The sequence below is a fragment of the Mus caroli genome, unplaced genomic scaffold (genome assembly GCF_978045245.1).
Source record: "Mus caroli unplaced genomic scaffold, Mus_caroli_1 scaffold_18, whole genome shotgun sequence".
In the NCBI taxonomy this organism is placed as follows: Eukaryota; Metazoa; Chordata; class Mammalia; order Rodentia; family Muridae; genus Mus; species Mus caroli.
The window spans coordinates 56,636,556-56,661,251 of NW_028227273.1; the positions used below are offsets into that span (position 1 = coordinate 56,636,556).

General features: G+C 40.8%; 1 protein-coding gene and 2 pseudogenes across 1 annotated transcript; 2 read left to right on the forward strand and 1 right to left on the reverse strand.

The window, feature by feature from the left end:
* Positions 1-1,288: 1,288 nt before the first annotated feature.
* LOC110294843 (sentrin-specific protease 2-like) lies at positions 1,289-13,504 on the reverse strand (annotated as a pseudogene).
* Positions 13,503-14,363, forward strand: LOC110283880 (olfactory receptor 2H2-like). Its single transcript, XM_021149432.1, has one exon. It carries the CDS (start codon positions 13,503-13,505, stop codon positions 14,361-14,363), a length of 861 nt encoding a protein of 286 aa, XP_021005091.1.
* Positions 14,364-15,281: 918 nt separating this feature from the next.
* LOC147000416 (von Hippel-Lindau disease tumor suppressor pseudogene) lies at positions 15,282-15,743 on the forward strand (annotated as a pseudogene).
* Positions 15,744-24,696: the final 8,953 nt, after the last annotated feature.

Below are 24,696 nucleotides of genomic sequence, written 5' to 3' on the forward strand. Positions count from 1 at the left end.
AGAAACCCTGTCTCGAAAAACAAAAACAAAAACAAAACAAAACAAAACAAAAAAAAAAAAAAAAGAAATGGACATTTGCCATTATAGTTACTTCAAATCAACTTCCAAAACTAAGGCAGGTCCGGAAAAGGATGAGTCTTTAAATGACCATGGTGTTTTCCTTACTAGTCCTGGAATCTAGTCAGTAGTTTGGCTGCAGTTCTGCATCCTGTAGAAGTCCAGCAGAGTACAGTGGTGCAGAACAGCACCGGTCTGTGCAACTCATTTTCATTTCTCATACTATTTTCAAACTTAAAAAAAAACCCAACATTAAAACAAAACAAAAACACCACCACTATCCCACTGCTTTGATAAACAGCATACAATTCTATCATTAGAGATGCTAGTGAAGAGCTTCGACTGATGTCCCTCCTGGCACCGTGATGGGCATTGCTGATGTCCCTCCTGGAACCGTGATGAGCATTCATTTCAGAAATAGAAACTTCAAACAAGGACTGGAGGGAGAGAAATGACAATGGCAAAAGTTTGCAAGTGAGTTAAGGAAAACAATCAGTGGAGTGGGGTCAGGAAGACAAAAACAAAACAAAACAAAAAAAAAACAGGCAAAAACAACAAAGAACAAACAAAAACAAAAAAACAAAACAAAACAAACAACAAAACCAAAAACTTTTAAAAAACATAAAAGAAAAACTAAACCACAAACAAAAGAAACCAAAACCCAAAACACGAACAAAAATCAACAAACAAACAAACAAACAAACAAAAACAAACAGAAAATGTAAAACAAAAATGAACAAAACACAAATGAAAAACCAAAACCACAATAAAAACAAACAAGAAATCACAATCAAAACACAAAAAAACAAAAAAATTAAAAGCAAAAACAACAAAACAAAAAACAAACTAAAAACAAAAAACAAAAAGGAAAACCAAAAAACAGAAAAACACAAACACACACAAACAAACAAACAAAAAAAAAGCAAAATAAAACAAAAAACATGGATTCAATTAATTCCAGCATTAAAACAGTATTTCTTGAACACGTGGTCTCCTGTGGGTTGGGCAGCAGCAGTTTCTAAGCTTGCAATAGTTGCATGCACTCTAGAGATAGCATTAGGGCATCAGTCCCACATCCCACGCTAGGACTATATTGAAGAGAGTGGGCTTCATCCAGTGAGACAGCTCAGTACCTGTTTTATATCTCTTCAACTCATTCTACCTGAGGTATAATAGAAACAGCGATGGAAAAGAACAGGGATGGGAGACCATAGCAACCAGGTGGGTGTTGTTACAGTAATTGACTGTGCAGGATTTCCCATACCATCCTCTTCCTGAAAGTGGGAATGTGTTGCTGAGAAAAGGTCACAGGCTGGTCCCTAGCAATGTAATCTGCATATTTACAGGTAAACATTCCACAGTCACTCCCATTCAGTTGCAGAGGAATCTCCTCTAATGTCATACTGTACGGCTTCCACTCCAAAGGGTACAACAGTTCAATGTTCCTGCGTGTCTTGCTTTCCTTTTGTAAATATTGGAAGATGGTCTCACAGATAGACTTCCCTATCTGTCCCATAGAATCGAGGTATACAATACTTCGTTTTCTTAAATCGATTACCACCAAGCTCCAATGTACCTTCTGGTGAATAGGCACCAAGATGAGTTCTTTTTCAAAGAGATTGATGCCTCGAGTCCATCTTTTCAAGGAACTGTAACCACTATGTTTTAGCTTGGGGTAAAAGAAAGTGCTACCGGGGTAGCTAGAACGCAGGGTCGGCTGATACCCGCCAGCTACCCACGACACACGCCACAGGATTTTGAGACTTCTGGTGAGTGGAACACAGCTTCTGCTCCAGTCCAATCACGCGGGACCTGAGACTGCTTTGGTTGGGGAGGCAGAAATCCGGCCTGAGTAGGGCCACAAGCCTCTTCCGGCCTGACCAGCACCGGGGTAGCTAGAGCTCTGGGTTGGCTGACACCCGCCAGCTACCCACGACACCCGCCACAGGATCTTGAGACTTCTGGTGAGTGGAACACAGAGTCTGCTCCAATCTTTAAACAGTGACAACGATAACAACTAACCGCAGAGATTACCAGATGGAGAAAGGTAAATGTAATAATCTTACTAACAGAAACCAAGACCACTCACCATCATCAGAACCCAGAACTCCCACTTCACCCAGTCCAGGGTACCCCAACACACCGGAAAAGCTAGACCCGGATCTAAAAGCATATCTCATGATGGTGGTAGAGGACATCAAGAAGGACTTTAATAACTCACTTAAAGAATTACAGGAGAACATGGCTAAAGAGTTACAAGTTCTTAAAGAAAAACAGAATAACACAATCAAACAGGTAGAAATCCTTAAAGAAAAACAGGAAAACACATCCAAACAGATGATGGAAATGAACAAAACCATACTAGACCTAAAAAGGGAAGTAGACACAATAAAGAAAACCCAAAATGAGGCAACACTGGAGATAGAAACCCTAGGAAAGAAATCTGGAACCATAGATACGAGCATCAGCAACAGAAAACAAGAGATGGAAGAGAGAATCTCAGGTGCAGAAGATTCCATAGAGAACATCGGCACAACAATCAAGGAAAATGTAAAACGCAAAAAGATCCTAACTCAAAACATCCAAGAAATACAGGACACAATGAGAAGACCAAACCTAAGGATAATAGGAGTGGATGAGAATGAAGATTTTCAACTCAAAGGACCAGCAAACATCTTCAACAAAATTATAGAAGAAAACTTCCCAAATCTAAAGAAAGAGATGCCCATGAACATACAAGAAGCCTACAGAACTCCAAATAGACTGGACCAGAAAAGAAATACCTCCCGACACATAATAAATAGAACAACAAATGCTCTAAATAAAGACAGAATACTAAAAGCAGTAAGAGAAAAAGGCCAAGTAACATATAAAGGCAAGCCTATGAGAATTACACCAGATTTTTCACCAGAGACTATGAAAGCCAGAAGATCCTGGACAGATGTTATACAGACACTAAAAGAACACAAATTCCAGCCCAGGCTACTATACCCAGCCAAACTCTCAATTAACATAGATGGAGAAACCAAAGTATTCCACTACAAAACCAAATTCACATATTATCTCTCCACCAATCGAGCCCTTCAAAAGAAAATAACAGAAAAAAAACAATACAAGGACAGGAACCACGCCCTAGAAAAAACAAGAAGGTAATCCCTCAACAAACCTAAAAGAAGACAGCCACAAGAACAGAATGCCAACTTTAACAACAAAAATAACAGGAAACAACAATTACTTTTCCTTAATATCTCTTAATATCAATGGACTCAACTCCCCGATAAAAAGACATAGACTAACAAACTGGCTACACAAACAAGACCCAACATTTTGCTGCTTACAGGAAACTCATCTCAGAGAAAAAGATAGACACTACCTCAGAATGAAAGGCTGGAAAACAACTTTCCAAGCAAACGGTATGAAGAAACAAGCTGGAGTAGCCATTCTAATATCTGATAAGATTGACTTCCAACCCAAAGTCATCAAAAAAGACAGGGAGGGGCACTTCATACTCATCAAAGGTAAAATCCTCCAAGAGGAATTATCAATCCTGAATATCTATGCTCCAAATACAAAGGCAGCCACATTCATTAAAGAAACTTTAGTAAATCTCAAAGCACACATTGCACCTCATACATTAATAGTGGGAGACTTCAACACACCACTTTCACCAATGGACAGATCATGGAAACAGAAACTAAACAGGGACACAGTGAAACTAACAGAAGTTATGAATCAAATGGATCTGGCAGATATCTACAGAACATTCTATCCTAGAACAAAAGGATATACCTTCTTCTCAGCACCTCATGGTACCTTCTCCAAAATTGACCACATAATTGGTCACAAAACAGGCCTCAACAGATACAAAAATATTGAAATTGTCCCATGCATCCTATAAGATCACCATGGACTAAGGCTGATTTTCAATAACAAAATAAATAATAGAAAGCAAACATTCACATAGAAACTGAACAACACTCTTTTCAATGATACCTTGGTCAAGGAAGGAATAAAGAAAGAAATTAAGGACTTTTTAGAGTTCAATGAAAATGAAGCCAAAACATACCCAAACATATGGGACGCAATGAAAGCATTTCTAAGAGGAAAACTCATAGCTCTGAGTGCCTCCAAAAAGAAACTAGAGAGAGCACACATTAGCAGCTTGACAACACACCTAAAAGCACTAGAACAAAAGAAAGCAAATTCACGCAAGAGGAGTAGACGGCAGGAAATAATCAAACTCAGGGGCAAAATCAACCAAGTGGAAACAAGAAGAACTATTCAAAGAATCAACCAATCAAGGAGCTGGTTCTTTCAGAAAATCAAAAAGATAGATAAACCCTTAGCCAGACTCACTAGAGGGCAAAGGGAAAGCATTCTAATTAACAAAATCAGAAATGAAAAAGGAGACATAACAACAGATCCTGAAGACATCCAAAACACCATCAGATCCTTCTACCAAAGGCTATACTCAACAAAACTGGAGAACCTGGATGAAATGGAGAAGTTCCTAGACAGATACCAGGTACCAAAGTTGAATCAAGATCAGGTTAATGATCTAAACAGCCCTCTATCCCCCAAAGAAATAGAAGCAGTCATTAATAGTTTCCCAACCAAAAAAAGCCCAGGACCAGATGGGTTTAGTGCAGAGTTCTATCAGACCTTCAAAGAAGATCTAATCCCAGTTCTTCACAAACTATTCCACAAAATAGAAACAGAAGGTACTCTACACAACTCATTCTATGAAGCCACAATTACTCTGATACCTAAACCACAAAAAGACCCAACAAAGATAGAAAACTTCAGACCAATATCCCTTATGAATATTGATGCAAAAATCCTCAATAAAGTTCTTGCTAACCGAATCCAAGAACACATCAAAACAATCATCCATCCTGACTAAGTAGGTTTCATCCCAGGGATGCAGGGATGGTTCAATATACGGAAATCCATCAACATAATCCAGTATATAAACAAACTCAAAGACAAAAACCACATGGTCATCTCCTTAGATGCGGAAAAAGCATTTGACAAGATCCAACACCCATTCATGATAAAAGTCTTGGAAAGATCAGGAATTTAAGGCCCATACCTAAACATGATAAAAAGCAATCTACAGCAAACCAGTAGCCAACATCAAAGTAAATGGTGAGAAGCTTGAAGCAATCCCTCTAAAATCAGGGACTAGATAATGCTGTCCACTTTCTCCATACCTATTCAACATTGTACTTGAAGTCCTAGCCAGAGCAATTCGACAACAAAAGGAGATCAAAGGGATACAAATTGGAAAAGATGAAGTCAAAATATCACTTTTTGCAGATGATATGATAGTATATATAAGTGACCCTAAAAATTCTACCAGAGAACTCCTAAACCTGATAAAGAGCTTCGGTGAAGTAGCTGGATATAAAATTAACTCAAACAAATCAATGGCCTTTCTCTACACAAAGAATAAACAGGCTGAGAAAGAAATTAGGGAAACAACACCCTTCTCAATAGTCACAAATAATATAAAATATCTTGGCATGACTCTAACTAAGGAAGTGAAAGATCTGTATAATAAAAACTTCAAGTCTCTGAAGAAAGAAATTATAGAAGATCTCAGAAGATGGAAAGATCTCCCATGCTCATGGATTGGCAGGATCAACATTGTAAAAATGGCTATCTTGCCAAAAGCAATCTACAGATTCAATGCAATCCCCATCAAAATTCCAACTCAATTCTTCAACGAATTAGAAAGTGCAATCTGCAAATTCATCTGGAATAACAAAAAACCTAGGATAGCAAAAACTCTTCTCAAGGATAAAAGAACCTCTGGTGGAATCACCAAGCCGGACCTAAAGCTTTACTACAGAGCAATTGTGATAAAAACTGCGTGGTACTGGTATAGTGACAGACAAATAGACCAATGGAATAGAATTGAAGACCCAGAAATGAACCCACACACCTACAGTCACTTGATCTTTGACAAGGGAGCTAAAAACATCCAGTGGAAAAAAGACAGCATTTTCAAGAAATGGTGCTGGCACAACTGGTTGTTAACATGTAGAAGAATGCGAATCGATCCATTCCTATCTCCTTGTACTAACGTCAAGTCTAAGTGGATCAAGGAACTTCACATAAAACCAGAGACACTGAAACTTATAGAGGAGAAAGTGGGGAAAAGCCTTTAAGATATGGGCACAGGGGAAAAATTCTTGAATAGAACAGCAATGGCTTGTGCTGTAAGATCGAGAATTGACAAGTGGGACCTCATGAAACTGCAAAGCTTCTGCAAGGCAAAAGACACCATCAATAAGACAAAAAAAACCACCAACAGATTGGGAAAGGATCTTTACCTATCCTAAATCAGATAAGGGACTAATATCCAATATATATAAAGAACTCAAGAAGGTGGACTCCAGAAAGTCAAATAACCCCATTAAAAAATGGGGCTCAGAACTGAACAAAGAATTCTCACCTGAGGAATACCGAATGGCAGAGAAGCACCTGAAAAAATGTTCAACATCCTTAATCATCAGGGAAATGCAAATCAAAACAACCCTGAGATTCCACCTCACACCAGTCAGAATGGCTAAGATCAAAAATTCAGGTGACAGCAGATGCTGGCGAGGATGTGGAGAAAGAGGAACACTCCTCCATTGTTGGTGGGTTTGCAAGCTTGTACAACCACTCTGGAAATCAGTCTGGCGGTTCCTCAGATAATTGGACATAGTACTACCGGAGGATCCAGTAATACCTCTCCTGGGCATATATCCAGAAGATGTCCCAACCGGTAAGAAGGACACATGTTCCACTATGTTCATAGCAGCCCTATTTATAATAGCCAGAAGCTGGAAAGAACCCAGATGTCCCTCAACAGAGCAATAGATACAGAAATTATGGTACATTTACACAATGGAGTACTACTCAGCTATTAAAAAGAATGAATTTATGAAATTCCTAGCCAAATGGATGGACCTGGAGGGCATCATCTTGAGTGAGGTAACACAATCACAAAGGAACTCACACAATATGTATTCACTGATAAGTGGATATTAGCCCAAAACTTAGGATACCCAAGATATAAGATACAATTTGCTAAACGCATGAAACTCAAGAAGAATGAAGACCAAAATGTGGACAATATGCCCCTTCTTAGAATTGGGAACAAAACACCCATGGAAGGAGTTACAGAGACAAAGTTTGGAGCTGTGATGAAAGGATGGACCATCTAGAGACTGCCATATCCAGGGATCCATCCCATAAGCAGCTTCTAAACGCTGACACCATTGCATACACTAGCAAGATTTTGCTGAAAGGACCCAAATATAGCTGTCTCTTGTGAGACTATGCCGGGGCCTAGCAAACACAGGAGTGGATGTTCACAGTCAGCTATTGGATGTATCACAGGGCTCCTAATGGAGAAGCTAGAGAAAGTACCCAAGGAGCTAAAGGGATCTGCAACCCTATTGTTGGAACAACATGATGTACTAACCAGAACCCCGGAGCTCTTGTCTCTAGCTGCATATGTATCGAAAGATGGCCTAGTTGGCCATCACTGGAAAGAGAGGCCCATTGGACTTGCAAACTTTATATGCCCCAATATAGGGGAATGCCAGGGCCAAAAGAATGGGAATGGGTGGGTAGGGAAGTGTGGGGAGGTATGGGGGACTTTTGGGATAGCATTGGAAATGTAATTGAGGAAAATATGTAATAAAAAATATTAAAAATTAAAAAAAAGAAAGTGCTAAAGACATGAAGAGCAGGGAGCCTTGGTTTTCATTTCTCTCAACCAGAAGGTTCATGTAGAAATTGATGACCTCATCATTGAGCCACTGACCATTCTTCAGGGTCTGGATATCTCCTCTGGTGATTTGCTACTTGAATCTGGAACTTAGGATTTCCTCTTGGGGTCCTGGACCCAGTGCATTCTCAATTTCTTTCTCTATTTCCTCTGTAATATCAAGGATTTATTCCATTTCTCTGCACTTTTCTTGTTCTGTGAGAGGCTTTTTCTCTGCTGCAAGTACTGCCATCTTGTTGGGGAGTGTACTGGCTATTTTTGTGTCAACTTGACACATCTGGAGTTATCACAGAGAAAGGAGCTTCAGTTGAGGAAATGCCTCCATGAGATCTAACTGTAAGGCATTTTCTCAATTAGTGATCAAGGGGGAAAGGCCCTTGTGGGTGAGACCATCTCTGGGCTGGTAGTCTTGGTTCTCATAAGAGAGCAGGCTGAGCAAGCCAGGGGAGGCAAGCAAGTAAAGAACATCCCTCCATGGCCTCTGTATCAGCTCCTGCTCCCTGACCTGTCTGAGTTCCAGTCCTGACTTCCTTTGGTGAGGAACAGCAGCATGGAAGTGTAAGCCGAATAAACCCTTTCCTCCCCAACTTGCTTCTTGGTCATGATGTTTGTGCAAGAATAGAAACCCTGACTAAGACAGGGAGTAAGCTATTGCCTCTGCCACTATCCAGGATGATCTGAGCCCATGTTCCCAGCTCCAAGCTATTCCCCCTTTTTCCTTCACCCTTTACACAAGCTTTCTTCTCTGTAACAGATTTCTCCTCAGAACACCACTTCTCTCTCTCCTCTGGTGAAAGACATTCTTTTAGAGCAACAACAGTAGATGGTTCTCGATCTCTCTTTGAGTTGTTTATGATCCATGATTGTCTCCTGACTTGCCCCCTTTGATCTTCCAGGTGTTTGTAAGGATTGGGTGAGGCCTGTGTAGGTCCTACCTCACATCTTGGTCTCACTGAAGGTGTTGAAGCAAACTTCTGTATTTTTCCTTTGGGGGGCTTTGTTCGTTTTCCTCCCTTGCCACCATCAGCAGGCTTCTTCCCAGTTACAGCCTGCTCTGGAGGACCTTCAGTCAACTCTAGGGGTTTTAGTTGTTTGGAGACTCTCGCTGGGGTTTCTATACCTGACCCAGCTAGGCTGTTCTCTTGGAAGCTCTAGGTCCTGAGGCTCCTGAGGGGACTTCTTCTGAGCCTTTCCAGGCTCTTTAAATACCATCCCTCTCCCATCCTGGCATTCCCTTTTTGGACCTTGTCCCAAAGTTTCAGACTCTATCTCTGTCCCACTTTCATCCTGGTATTTCCTTTTTCGCCCATTTCCTGAAGCTTCGGGCTTCATCTCCAACCCATGCTGTTTAGGTTGCCACGTGGACAACTGCTTGGACTGCTTTTTCGAGGGCCGGTATAGTACTGCTTTTTTAATTTCCAAGGGAAAGCAACCTTATGCCAGGTGGGTACTCTTGGGTCATTCACTCTGATGTCCGAAGAATCACTTCTTTCAGTAGATGGTTGGTCCAAGGTTGCAAACCTTTTGAGGCTCCTTTATAAACAGTTGACTATACAGGTCAGGGTCAGTCAAAGAATGAAGATAATTAAGCTGTCAATATCAGAGACCGATTGGTGAATAGTCAGAGGTTGGCAGTTCACCAGGGGTCCACTCTGAAAAAGTTGGAGGATTTCTAAAATACTTTCTCAGAAGTATCCTTCTTGGGTGCTGTAACCAGCTAAATAGCCAAAACGTCGAAATCTGACTAATCGTCCTAGTTAATCACTAGTAAGACACCAGGCCTAAAACTAGCAGCTACCACATCAGAGGCAACCTCACAAATGATGTTTAACACAGACGGTTGCCCCTAGATACAGCCTTCAAGGTTCCATTGCTGGGTGTGTTGTCACCTGAAAGAACACTAAGCAAAGTTTTTGGAGGGTGGAAGCCCTCCCCAACCCCAACTTGGTCCAGGGTTTCAAAGCACTCCCTTCCCCAGTGGGCAGTTTGAATGTATTGATACATATCTCAGTTCTTCGGCAGAGCACAGGGTTATCTAATTCCTCTCAGCATAGTTCAGCTGGTCCTGACTAGTACGTTTGTCTTTTAGGAAACTGTCTCATCATGGTCAATTTTAGAAATTTAAATGCCCTTCTAAATATCTTCTCACACACAATATGCTTGCTAATTACAAAGAATAAATAGAATTTTACAGTCATAAAACCTAGTAGGTAGTGTTGTGTGACAAAACTAGTTTCTCCTCTGCATAAGGAACCCAGGACAGACCAAAGTGCCCATACAACCAAAGTCCTACTTGGTGAACTGATACGTTTTATTGGGGTTACATATAGGAATATGGGTGAAGGGTTACTTACAGGAGCAGAAATGGCTAAAAAACAGCTGCATCATCAAAGCCTACCCAGCATGGGTGACAGCTCACAAAACCTGGGAACTTGGAGAAACTGCACAGCTGTGGATGGCTCAAAGGGCTGGAGAATGTCTTTTCCAGGTACCTCAGTTGGTCTAAACTTCTGCCAGACAGCTGGTATGAGGGTGGCTCTTTTGAGAGTCTTCTTTGAAGCTCAGCTTCCTTTCATATGAGAGGGACTCTCAGCCTTTATTGCTCTCTGGTAGCGAAAGAACCTACTGAATTTGATCAGTTTCAGGGACCATTTTGAGGTCTTTTGAGTTGCTGTCCTGCCTCATGAACTTCTTTTCATAGCGAATGGAGTGTGGAATGGTTCAGTGTTTCAATATTGGAGGAAACTTGTGAAACTGGAACCATGTCACAAAGGATCAATCCCAAAGAGAATAAATAAAATATCACCATTGTCAATAGGATCCATTGAGAAAGATACACCACTGCTTTGGTTACAATCCTAGCAGTAACACAAACCCTGAACTCCTCCTTAGAAAACAGTAGGCAGAATTCAATTGTAGCTGTAGTTACAGAGGTGGGTATTTTCTGTGGGTCCTGGAATCTGAACTCCAGCCACCATGATTAAACAGCAAGCACTCGACCCTCTGGTCCATTTCACACACACACACACACACACACACACACACACCACCACCACCACCACCACCACACACAATGAGCATCTCTTTGATCTACTCTCAAAGTTATGGAGATATTTTTATAAAAATGTGAAAAAAGAGTTGAGACACAAATCCTTTCCTTTTTTGCACTGAAAATATTAACAAAATGTGCACATTTATCTATACCAATGTTTTACTGAAAGGAAAAAAAATGTACTTTTTTTCTGTAAAAGGTTTGAATTTCTTGTGATTGCTATTTTCCCAGATATCATTTTCTTTGTACCAGGCCTCTTTCTCTTCTTTCTAATTACACCATGGAGGGGTTTGTTCCTATACCAAGAAAAAAAACCTTGAAACTACCACATTAGTCTTACACCTCTGACTAAGCTAGCAGGGCTGCCTTTGTGATGGTGAACATTGTGTTTAGAGGATACATTTATTGTGCTAGGCTTGTAAAAACAAAATTGTTTTTAGGTTGCATAAGCCCTCAAGTAATTACTCTATCTTGAATGTACCCTATCAGGTAGCCTGAGATAGACCACCTCCTGGTACCAGTTGAGCTACTCTTAAATAATTGCTGAAAGTAGCAAAATATTTCAGTGCCTCAGCTATTCCTATTAAGTGATGATGGGTCACAAGATGATACAGGCTAATGGTTAAGTTCTGCTTTCTACAAACTGCCTGCTTGCTTGCATGACTGAGGCATCTGCTGGACATGTCACTAAATCAAGCCTTGTCTTCTCTGGGAGAAGTTATGAGTTGCTTTGGCTGCCCAAAATTGTTACTTTTTAGGTTTTGCCATATAATCCTTTAGCTTGAAAGGGTTGGGTCCTTATCTATAGAATTCTCTCTTTGCTGGTTCTGGTCAGTCTTCTTTTAATAAAAATGCCTCTTATTAACTGAAAAGAAAAGAAGAGAGAAGGAAAGAAAAGAAAAGAAAAGAAAAGAAGAGAAGAGAAGAGAAGAGAAGAGAAGAGAAGAGAAGAGAAAAGAAAAGAAAAGAAAAGAAAAGAAAAGAAAAGAAAAGAAAAGAAAAGAAAAGAAAAGAAAAGAAAAGAAAAGAAAAGAAAAATCAATGGCACACGTCTTTAGTCCCAACTGAGGAGGCAGGGGTAGGCAGATTTCTAAATTTTAGGAAAGCCTAGTCTATACAGTGAGATCCAGGACAGCCAGGACTACAAATTAAAGAAATGGGGTAAAATCAAAGTACAAATAAATAAAAAATACTAAAATTTGGTTAATACCACTTATGGTAGTACAGGACTCATTGTAGATAACTTGAAATCTGATTGTAACTTTGATCTTGTTTGAAAATAAAAGATTTGATTTCAATATGAAGGAATTTAAACAAAATTATATATATATATGTGTGTGTATACATATATATATATATGTATACACACATATATATATACATACTCAAGGTGAAGTCGGTACCACTGACAATGTAGCACTGTCTCAAAAAGAAAAAGAGGGGGGAAATTAAGTTACTAAATGCTATTTTATATTAAAAGAAAAATAAAATACACCTTCTTCAGCTGTCCATTTCTAAACATCTTCTTTTTTTAATTTTTGAAAAATGACCTCATTACAGAAACCAGGCTGAGCCTCACTCACAGCTCCTGCGGCCTGAGCCAGCCAGATGCTAGGATTCTATGTCCTTGGGGAACTGTGGCTTTTCTTTCTTTCTCTTTTTTAAAAGATTTGTTTATTTAATGTATATATGGGTACACTGTCATTGTCATTAGACACACCAGAAGAGGGCATTAGATCCTTTTACAGATGGTTGTGAGCCACCATGTGGTTGCTGGGAATTGAGCTCATAACCTGTGGAAGAACAGCCAGTGCTATTAAACTGTGAGCCATCTCTCCAGCCTCTGTTTAGCTTTTCTTATTCCATATTTGTAAGATAAAATGTTGAGGACAGACCTTTCTGAATGAAGAGAAGGCATTTGCTTTTACTTTAGTAAGCATAATGACTGCTTTTACAGAGTGAGCTCTACACAAAAGCACCCTGAGTGTTCCTACAATTTCTGATAAAGAATAAAATAGGTTAACTGATCACTCTGAAAATTTAATTATTTCATGTCGGGGAAAATCTCACCCACAGGGCAGACACCTGTCCCTGAGTGAATCTCCTGAAATAGTATACCAAAGGCCAAATATGAGCCATCCACAATCCAAGTCTACACTTAGAAAATGAGACCAATGCTACACTAACGTTTACAATCAAGTCATTGATCCAACCACACAGTTGTTTATAACTGCTGGTACTCATAAAGAACAAAGTCATAAGGGTCAGTGTTCAAATTCTACATGGTGCTCAACAAATGTTGGTTGAAACAATGAAAACTAACTGATCAATGAATTCATGTTCTTCATCACCCTCCTTGCCCCAGGTGAGAAGTGAGAAGTGCCAGAGGAAGAATCCACCCATTTTCCAGGACATTCCTGACTTCCTCTCAGCCACTAGAACATTTGACCAGAAGGAATAGGGGAAAGGAAGAAGGACTCTTGGAGAGTAGAAGGAGAAGACAAATACCTCACATGTTTTGACAAGTATGCAGAGTGTGCTTTTACAAAACAAATTAAAATAATACATTGTCTGACAGTCTCATCCTGCCAACTAGACACGGAGATCATGGTCAACCAGAGCTCCCCTGTGGTCTTCTTCCTGCTGGGCTTCTCTGAACACCCACAACTGGAAAAGGTTCTCTTCTTCGTTGTCTTGTGCTCCTACCTCCTCACTCTCCTAGGAAACACACTCATCCTCCTGCTGTCCACCCTGGATCCCAGGCTCCACTCTCCAATGTACTTCCTCTCTAACCGCTCCTTCTTGGACCTTTGCTTCACCACAACCTGTGTTCCCCAGATGCTGTTCAACCTCTGGGGCCCTGAAAAGGCCATCAGCTTCCTGGGATGCTTTGTCCAGCTCTTCATCTTCATGTCCCTGGGTACAACAGAGTGCATCCTCCTGACTGTAATGGCCTTTGACCGCTATGTGGCTGTGTGCCAGCCCCTGCACTATGCCACAGTCATCAACCCCTGCCTATGTCAGCAGTTGGCAGGTATAGCTTGGGCTATAGGTTTGGTCCAATCCATAGTTCAGACACCTCCCACCCTCAAACTGCCCTTTTGTTCCCACAGGCAGGTAGACAACTTTGTGTGTGAAGTCCCATCTCTAATTCAACTCTCTTGTGGAGACATCACATATAATGAGATCCAGATGGCTGTTGCTAGTATCTTCATTGTAGTTGTGCCTCTGAGCCTCATCCTTGTCTCTTATGGTGCCATTGCCAGGGCAGTGCTGAAGATAAGCTCTGCAAAGGGGCGCAGGAAAGCTTTTGGGACCTGCTCATCCCACCTCATTGTGGTCACTCTCTTCTACAGCTCAGTCATTGCTGTTTATCTGCAGCCCAAAAATCCTTATGCCCGAGAGAGGTGCAAATACAGAAGTGGATGCTCACAACCATCCATTGGACGGATCACAAGGTCCCCATGAAGGAGCTAGAGAAAGTACTCATGGAGCTGAAGAGGTCTGAAGCCCCATAGGAGAAACAACAATATGAACTAACCAGTACCCCCAGAGCTCCTTGGAACTTTACCACCAATCAAAGAAAACACATGGTGGAACTTGTAGCTCTAGCTATATATGTAGCAGAGGATGGCCTAGTCTGTCTTCAATGGGAGGAGAGGCCTTGGTCCTGTGAAGGCTCTATGCCCCAGTATAGTGGAATGCCAGGACCAGGAATGGGAGTGGGTGGGTTGGGGAGTAGGGGGAGGGGGAAGGGGGTAGGGGATTTTTGTAGGGGAAATTAGGAAAGGGGATAACATTTGAGAGGAGAGGGAGAGGAGAGGGGGAGGAGAGGGAGAGGAGAGGGGGAGGAGAAGAGGAGAAGAAGAGAAGAGAAGAGGAGAGGAGAGGAGAGGAGAGGAGAGGAGAGGAGAGGAGAGGAGAGGAGAGGAGAGGAGAGGAGAGGAGAGGAGAGGAGAGGAGAGGAGAGGAGAGGAGAGGAGAGGAGAGGAGAGGAGAGGAGAGGAGAGGAGAGGAGAGGAGAGGAGAGGAGAGGAGAGGAGAGGAGAGGAGAGGAGAGGAGAGGAGAGGAGAGGAGAAGAGAAGAAAGAGGAGCTTGTTCGCCAAGTTGATGCTGTGTGTTCTGGCAAGGTCCCAAGTCCTGAGAAAATTAAATTCGTCTACCTGAAAGCCAGGATAGCATACCTTCCCAGCCTGCTCTTCGGTCCCCTGCAGGGACCCGAAGAACCGGTCAGAGCGCCTGAGTCCTGGTATGAAAACCCTGCGTGCACTGTGGCTGCTGCTGCTGAGTCCTATGGTGGGGGGGGGGGGGGAGGGGAACCCGGGCAGAGGAATTCTAGACCTGACCTCATCTTGGGGTTGAACCCGGAAGACTACCGGGGACCTATGGCTGGAGGGCGGCCACCACCCTCACTGAGCTCAGAGACCGTACACCTGCAATACCTGTCCTGCATGGTGGTCTGGAACCGCAGTCCGCGCTTGGTGCAGCCCCTGTGGCTCGATTTTCAAGGTGAACCACAGCCCTTCCAGATGCTGCTGCCGGGCACCAGCCTCCACATCAACAGCTACCAAGGTCATCCGTGGCTCTTCATGGATGCAAGGACGAACAACAGACTCCTGGTTAACCGAACTGAGTTATTTGTGCCATCTCTTAACGTTGATGAGCAGCCTGCTCTGGCCAACATCATGCTGCCAGTATATATGCTGAAAGAGCAGTGCCTTCAGGTTGTGAGAATCCTGGTCAGCCCCGAGAACTACAGGAGACTGGATACTGTCTGGTCACTCTATGAAGATTTGGAAGACTATCCCAACGTGAAGACCTGTAATCTAGTAATCAGTGATTACTAGAAAAGGCGTTCAAAGAAAATCATTGAAGAACTTGTGATGGTATTGATGAGTCTTGATCTAGATATGGAACTGGTCACTTATCCTTTAAAAATACTATTTCATCCTTGTAATTAAAAGGAAAGCTAACTGGAGACTGGAGGGTAGCTCAGTGGTAGAGCATTTGCTAGCCAATGCAAAGCCTTGTGCTCAATAATTTTAAAAATAATGGTATCACAAAATGCCACTTAATATATGTACTTTCTAGAAGCACCAGGAGAAATGTTGTGTTTTTTCCTCCTAGTAACTCAGAAAAATTTGAGTGTAGGATATTTGTATAGATGAATATGAAATTTAGTGTATTCAGTAGAAAGTAGTCACATCTCAATACATGCATTGTGGTAGCAACCTACCCTTCTCCCCTTCTTTGGAAAGACCGACACCCTGGATGTAGAAATGAGAATTTATATCTGAGACCCAAGCCCCTATTATGTCAAAAATCTTCAGTTAGTGGTTTTAGTGAACAAGCAGTGAATGCTTTAATAGACAGACTCAGGACGGTGAGCATCTTTGGTTGGGAAGGGAAAGCTAATGTAAAATGCACTAAGCAAACATCATAAATGAAGCTCTTTTTATGGAAAATGTTTTTGTTCATTGTTCAAGGCTTGATTTTCTTAGTCCATTCAGTTTGCAATAGTTTTTTAGTTTTTGTTTGTAAACCAAGTTTGCCTTTCCACAGTTACTGAGGTAACAGTAACTTATCTACACAGAGAGCAGCTATGCTCCTGTATAATTGTAGTCTCATGGACTATAAATAAATTGTTGCCAAGTCTGAGTCTCCTTTTCCTTTCTCTCTTTCTTCCTTTCTTCCTTCCTTTCTTTCTTTCTTTCTTTCTTTCTTTCTTTCTTTCTTTCTTTCTTTCTTTCTTTCTTTCTATGAATCCATGGAATTCCACATGGTTCAGTACTTTTATCAGCAGGATTTGTGTATACTTTTCTTCTAGCTAGAAAGAGATCAAAGCTAGAAAGGGCATCTTCAGCGCAGTTGCCCTTAATGGTGGGTTTGTAGGGTATTCTGGAATGTTTTACAGTTAAATAAATATTCATTCCTGCTACATCCACTCCAGTAGTGACAAGCATGACAGGCCCTGAAAACCTGAGCGCTGTCCCGAGGCGAACAGTTCATGGAAACTTAGTCTCCTGGAACGGTGGCATCCTGTATAAAGAATGCTCCAATGTCCTTGCTTTAGTTGGTAAACGGATCTGTGTGCTTTCCCTTAATATTGCTTTATTACAAGTGCTCCTATGGATTGATATTTTGACATATAGCTAATTTAGATTCTAGGCAGTCTTTGATCCAATCTTGGGCATGGATAGCTAAGTCACTGCCCTACACAGAAATTTATCATTATCTAGGAAGAAGGAAGTTTGTGACATAAAAAGGAACCAGAGTAGATACATAGAACTATAGATAGTTGAGTTATACCCATACACAAGTATTTAAAATGGCCTAGGGGGAAGGTGGTCTACACAATAGACTAGAGTAGGAACTATGGCAAGGGCAGGAAGCCCTTGCCCCTGGCTTCTAGGATTAAGTGGACCTTAGGTGGAGCTGTTTTTTTTTTTTTATCCCAGTTGTTAACGTTGAGTTTTACCCCAGTTGGTTCCTGCCAGTCCTTCCCTGTTTGCATTCCTCTGTTTTGTGTAAGTATCCAGTAACCTCTTTGTACCTTGCCGGTGTGTCACCCAACTTCCCTATTTTCTTCTGTATAAAAAATTTGATGCTCGATTTGACAAATTACATTCAGATCCACACTCTCTTGTGTCGAGTCTGTCTGTCAATTCCCACTGACTCCTTGTCCACCTGCAACCAGAGACCAGTTCCATGCAGACTAGGACCAAAGAGGGTCTGCAGCACATTCCCAGGCTGGTGAGATGGCTCAGTGGTTAAGAGCACCGACTGCTCTTTCAAAGGTCCTGAGTTCAAATCCCAGCAGCAACATGGTGGCTCACAACCATCCATAACAAAAATCTGATGCCCTCTTCTGGAGTGTCTGAAGACAGCTACAGTGTACACACATTAAATAAATAAATAAATAAATAAATAAATAAATCTTTTAAAAAATGTTCATAACCTTCCTTATAGTCTGGACTTCATATGTTTATTCATTAACTTCATATTTTTATTAAATTTGCATTTTATTTGTGTGACCCTTTCTACTTTCTAGCATTATAACAATCTTTTTCACATTGTCCTTAGCTTTTCATAAACATCGGTGTTATAGTCCCACTTGAAATTAATGGGATTTCACCACATTTCCTGGCAGCTGCTACAACTGTTCCTTAAGACACCAAAGAAACAGTGAAGAGATTCTACAATTTAAGAAAATATGAACATCCAGTTATACACTCATACTATTAAAGTAGGACTATTAAAATGATTTTATAGTTAAAAATAGTTAAAATGACTATCCAGTATGACTGTGGATCATACCTGAAACATCCACTATGATCTGGACCTCATATCCTAAAACTGATGGCTGACAGGCAGAATAAGTGCCTGTATCAAATGAGGGTTAGACAGATGTCTACATATACACAAGTGTATACACACACACACACACACACACACACACGAGCAATGTGGACATTTGTAGAAATCAGAGAACTGTAACAATGCCTAGATGCTGGGTAGAGGGAAACAATGTGACTCTGGTTATCCCTGGTAACAAAAGGTGTGGGTGACTTTCTGACTTTTTCTAGTAATTCTATTGCTGGCACACTTTCTCCAGAGAGTCTCCTGCCCCTTCTATCATAATTACTAGCTAATTATCTGTGGGCTGTGGAATCCCTGAGTCTCAGCTGAATTAATGAGATGTTTCTCTCCATAGGATAGGAGTCCTGGGATCTGGGATCCCTCTCTCTACCACATACCTAATGTCAGGCTTTCCATCAGCAGGACCACTGAAGCAGACTGCCAAAACCTTGCTAATTAAGAGATGCCTCTTCCCCACTTGGCCTCATTTTACTTCTTAGAAAAGGCAGCAGACTGTGGTTGGTGAAGTGGTCAGTTCATCTGTGTTTACACATGAACTCTGGCACTTACCACTATATTGCAGAAACCTAGCAGATTAAACTTCCTTTGTTAACTTGTCATATCAAAAGGAAGATACTCATATGATGTAGGGTTGTAAGGGACAATGCTAACAGCTTGGCTGGAGGGATTTAGAGTCCTCATTTAGTTTTTGCTCTGTTTATTAGTACAAATACTCCTGGCAAGGAAGATTCTAGGTAATCATGATTGAAAAGCTCATAAAAACCTGATAATTTAAGAATCAAGTAAGGTACCTCTAACAAAAACACAGGGTGTGTTCTTTAAAAAGAGTCTGGCTGCAAAGCTGAATGATCCTTTTTTCAATCAGAGATCTAGCTGTCCCTTCAGAGACCATCCTTCTTTCTTAGTTTGAGTTTTCTTCTTGATGTCCGTGCAGAAAGGAGGCACCCATTAAAAATTTTATCATGGATAATTGCTGGCAACCAAAATCCTCCTCCAGTTGAAGGTAAGTAGAGTGTTAGCCTTTCTCTCACATTATATCAGTTTTCATGTGTCCTAAACAATAGACCCACAGATAGGGAATTAAAGGGGGTAAGGGATTTTTATCTGCTTGCTTTGGGGGTTGTTTTTGATTGGTTTTGCTTTTGAAGAAAATGTACGCCAGGCTGGTCCCAAACACAAATACCACATGCTGCTGCCTCTTGAGCACCAAGATTCCAGGTACTAGGCACTAATACAAAACAGAGTAACTTGCCAGTTGCTGATCTGATGGCCTCACTCGCTTGTATTTTGGACAGGAAAATGCCACAGTCTGTCATAGCTCCTTCTGTACTCCCCCATGTGTGGAGAATTTTTTCTACCACTAACTTGGTTCCCAACATTTGTCCTGTGGGCAACCTTAGAAACTTTACTTGCCCTGAGACTGTTCACTGTAAAGATTCACGGTAAAATTGATAAGATCTTTGCAGGGCTGATATGGAAACTAGGTGTTCGGGGAGCTGTTTGCCGTACAAGGCACATGTGAAGCACTCCATAATTGGAAAGTGCTAAAAGCAAAAGCAAGGAATGATTACCAGACCTTCAGCAAGCACTTCAGGTGACCAGTCCCATCTTGTAGTACCGGAAGCAGAAAATTTCACAGACAAATAAATGCATGATTTAGAATGATGCAAAGTAGGAAAAACAATGGTAAGCATAATTCATCAAAAGACAGAAAAAGGTGACCCCACTGAAGAAGATAAACTCTAAAGAGATCCAGAAATAAGATAGAAAAAAGAAGAGCCATGGGAAGAGCCAAGTTAGAGACAGGGTCAGTAAGGTCAATAATCAAATGGAGATGGGTGTCACTAAGGACACATACTAAAATTTGTATATAAGGAAAGCAAATGAGGATTAGCTGCTGTCACAGGATTTATTTGGGATAATGAGGTAGTTGGTTCTGGTCTGGTCATTTGACTAGTAAGGGCACTTTTAAAACAATGAATTCATATGAGAGACAGCTCAGTTGGTAATGTGCTGTGTGGGCTGCATGCTCATGAAAACCAGACCTGAGAGCCCAACACGCATTTAAAGAGCCAAGAGCAATGTTCATATGTATTAAGCCAGCATGAGAAGGCAGAAACAGAAGGAACCTTTGTGCTTAATGGCAAGCAAGTCTAGCCAAATTACTGAGCTCACAAAAACACAAGATAGAAAAACACTGAACATCAACCTCTGGCCTCCCACAGGGTTACACATACATGTGTGCATGAGAACACACACAGAGAGAGACACACACACAAATTACATACTTCCAAAGAATAACTTTTACATTCTATGAAAAAGAAAACAGTTGGGTGTGCTGTAATTCCCACATTTCTACAGTAGAGACTGGAGAGCCAGGAGATTAAAGCCACTCTTTTCTACATAGTGGGTTTGAGAACAATTTGGGCTACATGAAACCCTGACCTCAAAGGGAAAGAAAATGAGGCCAGCCAGATGAAGCAGTTAAAAGTGTGTCTATCAATCCCGATGACATGCATTCAATTCCTTGGACCATCTTGATAGATTTAAAGCAATTCCCATAGTTGTCCTCTGACCTCAACACATATACTGTCACATACACACACAAACACACACACACACACACAAATAAATGCAGTGTATATTAATGAGGTTTATTTATTTTATATCATGTATATTAGTATTTTATCTGCATGTGTGTATGTAACTACATGGCTTGGTATAAGCCACCACATGGATACTGGGAACTGGCCTAGGGTCCTCTGCAAGAAAAGCACATGCCCTTAACAATGGGGCCATCACTCCAGCCCCCATATTTCCCCCAAATATGCCCTTCATCTTATGAATTCTTTACTTTCATTCACCTCACACAACCCACATGGCTGACATTTATATCTGTGTCTTTTAATAATGCAACTGTGAGCCACAGTGATTTTAACAAGCCACTCTAACCTCCTGCCTGTTAACTTCTCATGAGGACTGAGTAATTGAACCAATGCTACTTCCTAACCAGGGCAGCTGTTTAGTTAGATGATTAAAGAAGCCAACACAAGAGAAATAGTCTGTTATGTATGCATGGAGTCACATAAAGTGAAGAAAAATCTTTCAAATTCTTTCTTTTTTTTTGGGGGGGGGGGTTCGAGACAGGGTTTCTCTGTATAGCCCTGGCTGTCCTGGAACTCACTTTGTAGACCAGGCTGGCCTCGAACTCAGAAATCCGCCTGCCTCTGCCTCCCGCCCGGCTTGTATAATACATTCTAAGCCAAGTTTGGTAGCTCACAATTACAACTCCAGCATTCCAGAAGCTGATGCAGGAAGATCGCCCAGACTCAATGCTGAGCCTGTACACCAAAACAAAATGCTATTTCAATTTTTTCCTTTTTTATTAGATATTTTCTTTATTTACATTTCAAATATTATCCCCTTTCCTAGTTTTGCCTCTGAAAATCACCTATTGCCTCCCCCCACTGCCTGCTCCCCAACCCACCCACTCCCATTCCTGGTCCTGGCATCCCCCTATACTGAGGCATAGAGACTTCACAGGACCAAGGGCCTCTCCTCCCACTGATGACTGACTAGGCCATCCTCTGCTACATATGTAGCTAGAGCCACAAGTTCCAAAATTTGTTTTCTTTAATTGGTGGTATAGTTCCAAGGAGCTCTGGCGGGGGGGGGGGGTACTGATTAGTTCATATTGTTGTTCCACCTATAGGGTTGCAGACCCCTTGAGCTCCTTGGGTACTTTCTCTAGCTACTCCATTAGGGGCCCTGTGTTCCACCCAATAGATGTCTGTGGGCATCCACTTCTGTATTTGACAGGCATTAGAATACTTTTAACTTGCATTTCCCTGATGATTAAGGAGATTGAACATTTTTCCCAGTGCTTCTAAGCCATTCGGTATTCCTCAGTAGACAATTCTTTATTTAGCTCTGTAACACATTTTCTAATGTGGTTATTTGATTTTTCTGGAATCCAGCTTCTTGAGTTCTTTGTATATATTGGATATTATCTGATTTAGGATTGGTAAAGATCCTTTCCCAATCTGTTGGTGACCTTTTTGTCTTATTGACATTGTCTTTTGCCTTACAGAAGCTTTGCCTTTTATGAGGTCCCATTTGTCAATTCTCAATCTTACAGCACAAGCCATTGCTGTTCTGTTCAAGAGTTTTTCCCCTATGCCCATATCTTTGAGGCTTTTCCCCACTTTCTCCTTTATAAGTTTCAGTGTCTCTGGTTTTATGTGGAGTTCCTTGATTCACTTAGACTTGACCTTAGTACGAGGAGTTAAGAATGGATCAATTCCTATTCTACATGATAACCGACAGGTGTGCCAGCACCATTTGTTGAAAATGCTGTCTTTTTTCCACTGGATAGTTTTAACTCCCTTGTCAAAGATCAAGTGATCTTATGTGTGTGGTTTCCTTTCTGAGTCTTAAATTCTATTCCATTTATCTACCTGTCTGTTGCTGTACCAGTACCTTAGGCATGGTGATTCCACCAGAGGTTCTATTATCCTTGAGGAGAGTTTTTGCTATCCTTGGTTTTTTGTCATTCCAGATGAATTTGCAAATTGCCCTTTCTAATTCGTTGACTAATTGAGTTGGAATTTTGATGGGGATTGCATTGAATCTGTAGATTGCTTTCGGCAAGATAGCCATTTTTACTACGTTGATCCTGCCAATCCATGAGCATGGGAGATCTTTCCATGTTCTAAGATCTTCTTTGGTTTCTTTTTTCAGAGACTTGAAGTTCTTATCATACAGATCTTTCACTTCCTTAGTTAGAGTCACTCCAAGGTATTTTATATTATTTGTGACTATTGTGAAGGGTGTTATTTCCTTAATTTGTTTCTCAGCCTGTTAATCTTTGGTGTAGAGATAGGCCACTGATTTGTTTGAGTTAATTTTATATCCATCTACTTTAGTGAAGTTATATCTGGTTTAGGAGTTCTCTGGTGAAATTTTTAGAGTCACTTATATATGCTATTATATCATCTGCAAATAGTGATACTTTGAACTCTTCCTTTTCAATTTGTATCCTCTTGATCTCCTTTTGTTGTCTAATTGCTCTGACTAGGACTTCAAGTACTATATTGAATAGCTAGGGAGAAAGTGGGAAGCCTTGTCTAGTCCCTGATTTTAGTGGAATTGCTTCCAGCTTCTCTCCATTTGCTTTGATGCTGGCTACTGGTTTGCTATAGATTGCTTTTATTATGTTTAGGTATGGGGTTTGAATTCCTGATCTTTCCGTGACTTTTATCATGAATGGGTGTTTGATTATTTCAAATGCTTTCTCAGCATCTAACGAGATGATCATGTGGTTTTTGTCTTTGAGTTTGTTTATATAGTGGATTATGTTGATGGACTTACATATATTAAACCATTCCTGCATCCCTGGAATGAATCCTACTTGATCATGATGGATGATCATTCTGATGTGTTCTTGGATTCAGTTAGTGAGAATTTTATTGAGTATTTTTGCATGGATATTCATGATGGAAATTGGTCTGAAGTTCTCTTTCTTTGTTGGCTCTTTGTTTGGTTTGGGTATCAGAGTAATTGTGGCTTCATAGAATGAATTGTATAGAGTACCTACTGATTCTAATTTGTGAAATAGTTTGAGGAGAATTGGAATTCGGTCTTCTTTGAAGGTCTGATAAAACTCTGCACTAAACTCCTCTGGTCCTGGGCTTTTTTTTTTTTTTTTTTTTTTTTTTTTTTTTTTTTTTGATTGGGAAACTATTGATGACTGCCTTCTATTACTTTAGGGGATATGGGGCTATTTAGATTGTTAAATCATCCAGGTTTTCCAGTTTTGTTGAGTATAGCCTTTTGTAGTAGGATCTGATGATGTTTTGGATTCGCTCAGGTTCTGTTCTTATGTCTCCCTTTTCATTTCTGATTATGATAATTAGGATGCTGTCCGTGTGCCCTCTAGTTAGTGTGGCTAAGGGTTTATCTATCGTGTTGATTTTCTTAAAAAAAAAAAAAAAAACCTTCTGGTTTGGTTGATTCTTTGTATGTTTCTTTTTGTTTCTATTTGGTTGATTACAGCCCTAAGTTTGATTATTTCCTGCAGTCTACTCCTCTTGGGTGAATTTGCTTCCTTTTGTTCTAGAGTTTTTAGGTGTGCTGGAAAGCTGCTAGTGTGTTCTCTCTCTAGTTTCTTTTTGGTGACACTCAGAGCTATGAGTTTTCCTCTTAGGACTGCTTTCACTGTGTCCCATAAGTTTGGGTATGTTGTGGCTTCATTTTCATTAAACTCTAAAAAGTCTTTAATTTCTTTATTTCTTCCTTGACCAAGTTATCATTGAGTAGAGTGTTTTTCAGCTTCCACGTCAATGTTGGCTTTCTATTATTTCTGTTGTTATTGAAGATCAGCTTTAATCCATGGTGATCTGATAGGATGCATGAGATAAT

Excerpts from the sequence above, each read along its gene's own strand:
- LOC110283880 (XM_021149432.1), top strand. The coding sequence starts at position 13,503 with ATGGTCAACCAGAGCTCCCCTGTGGTCTTCTTCCTGCTGGGCTTCTCT.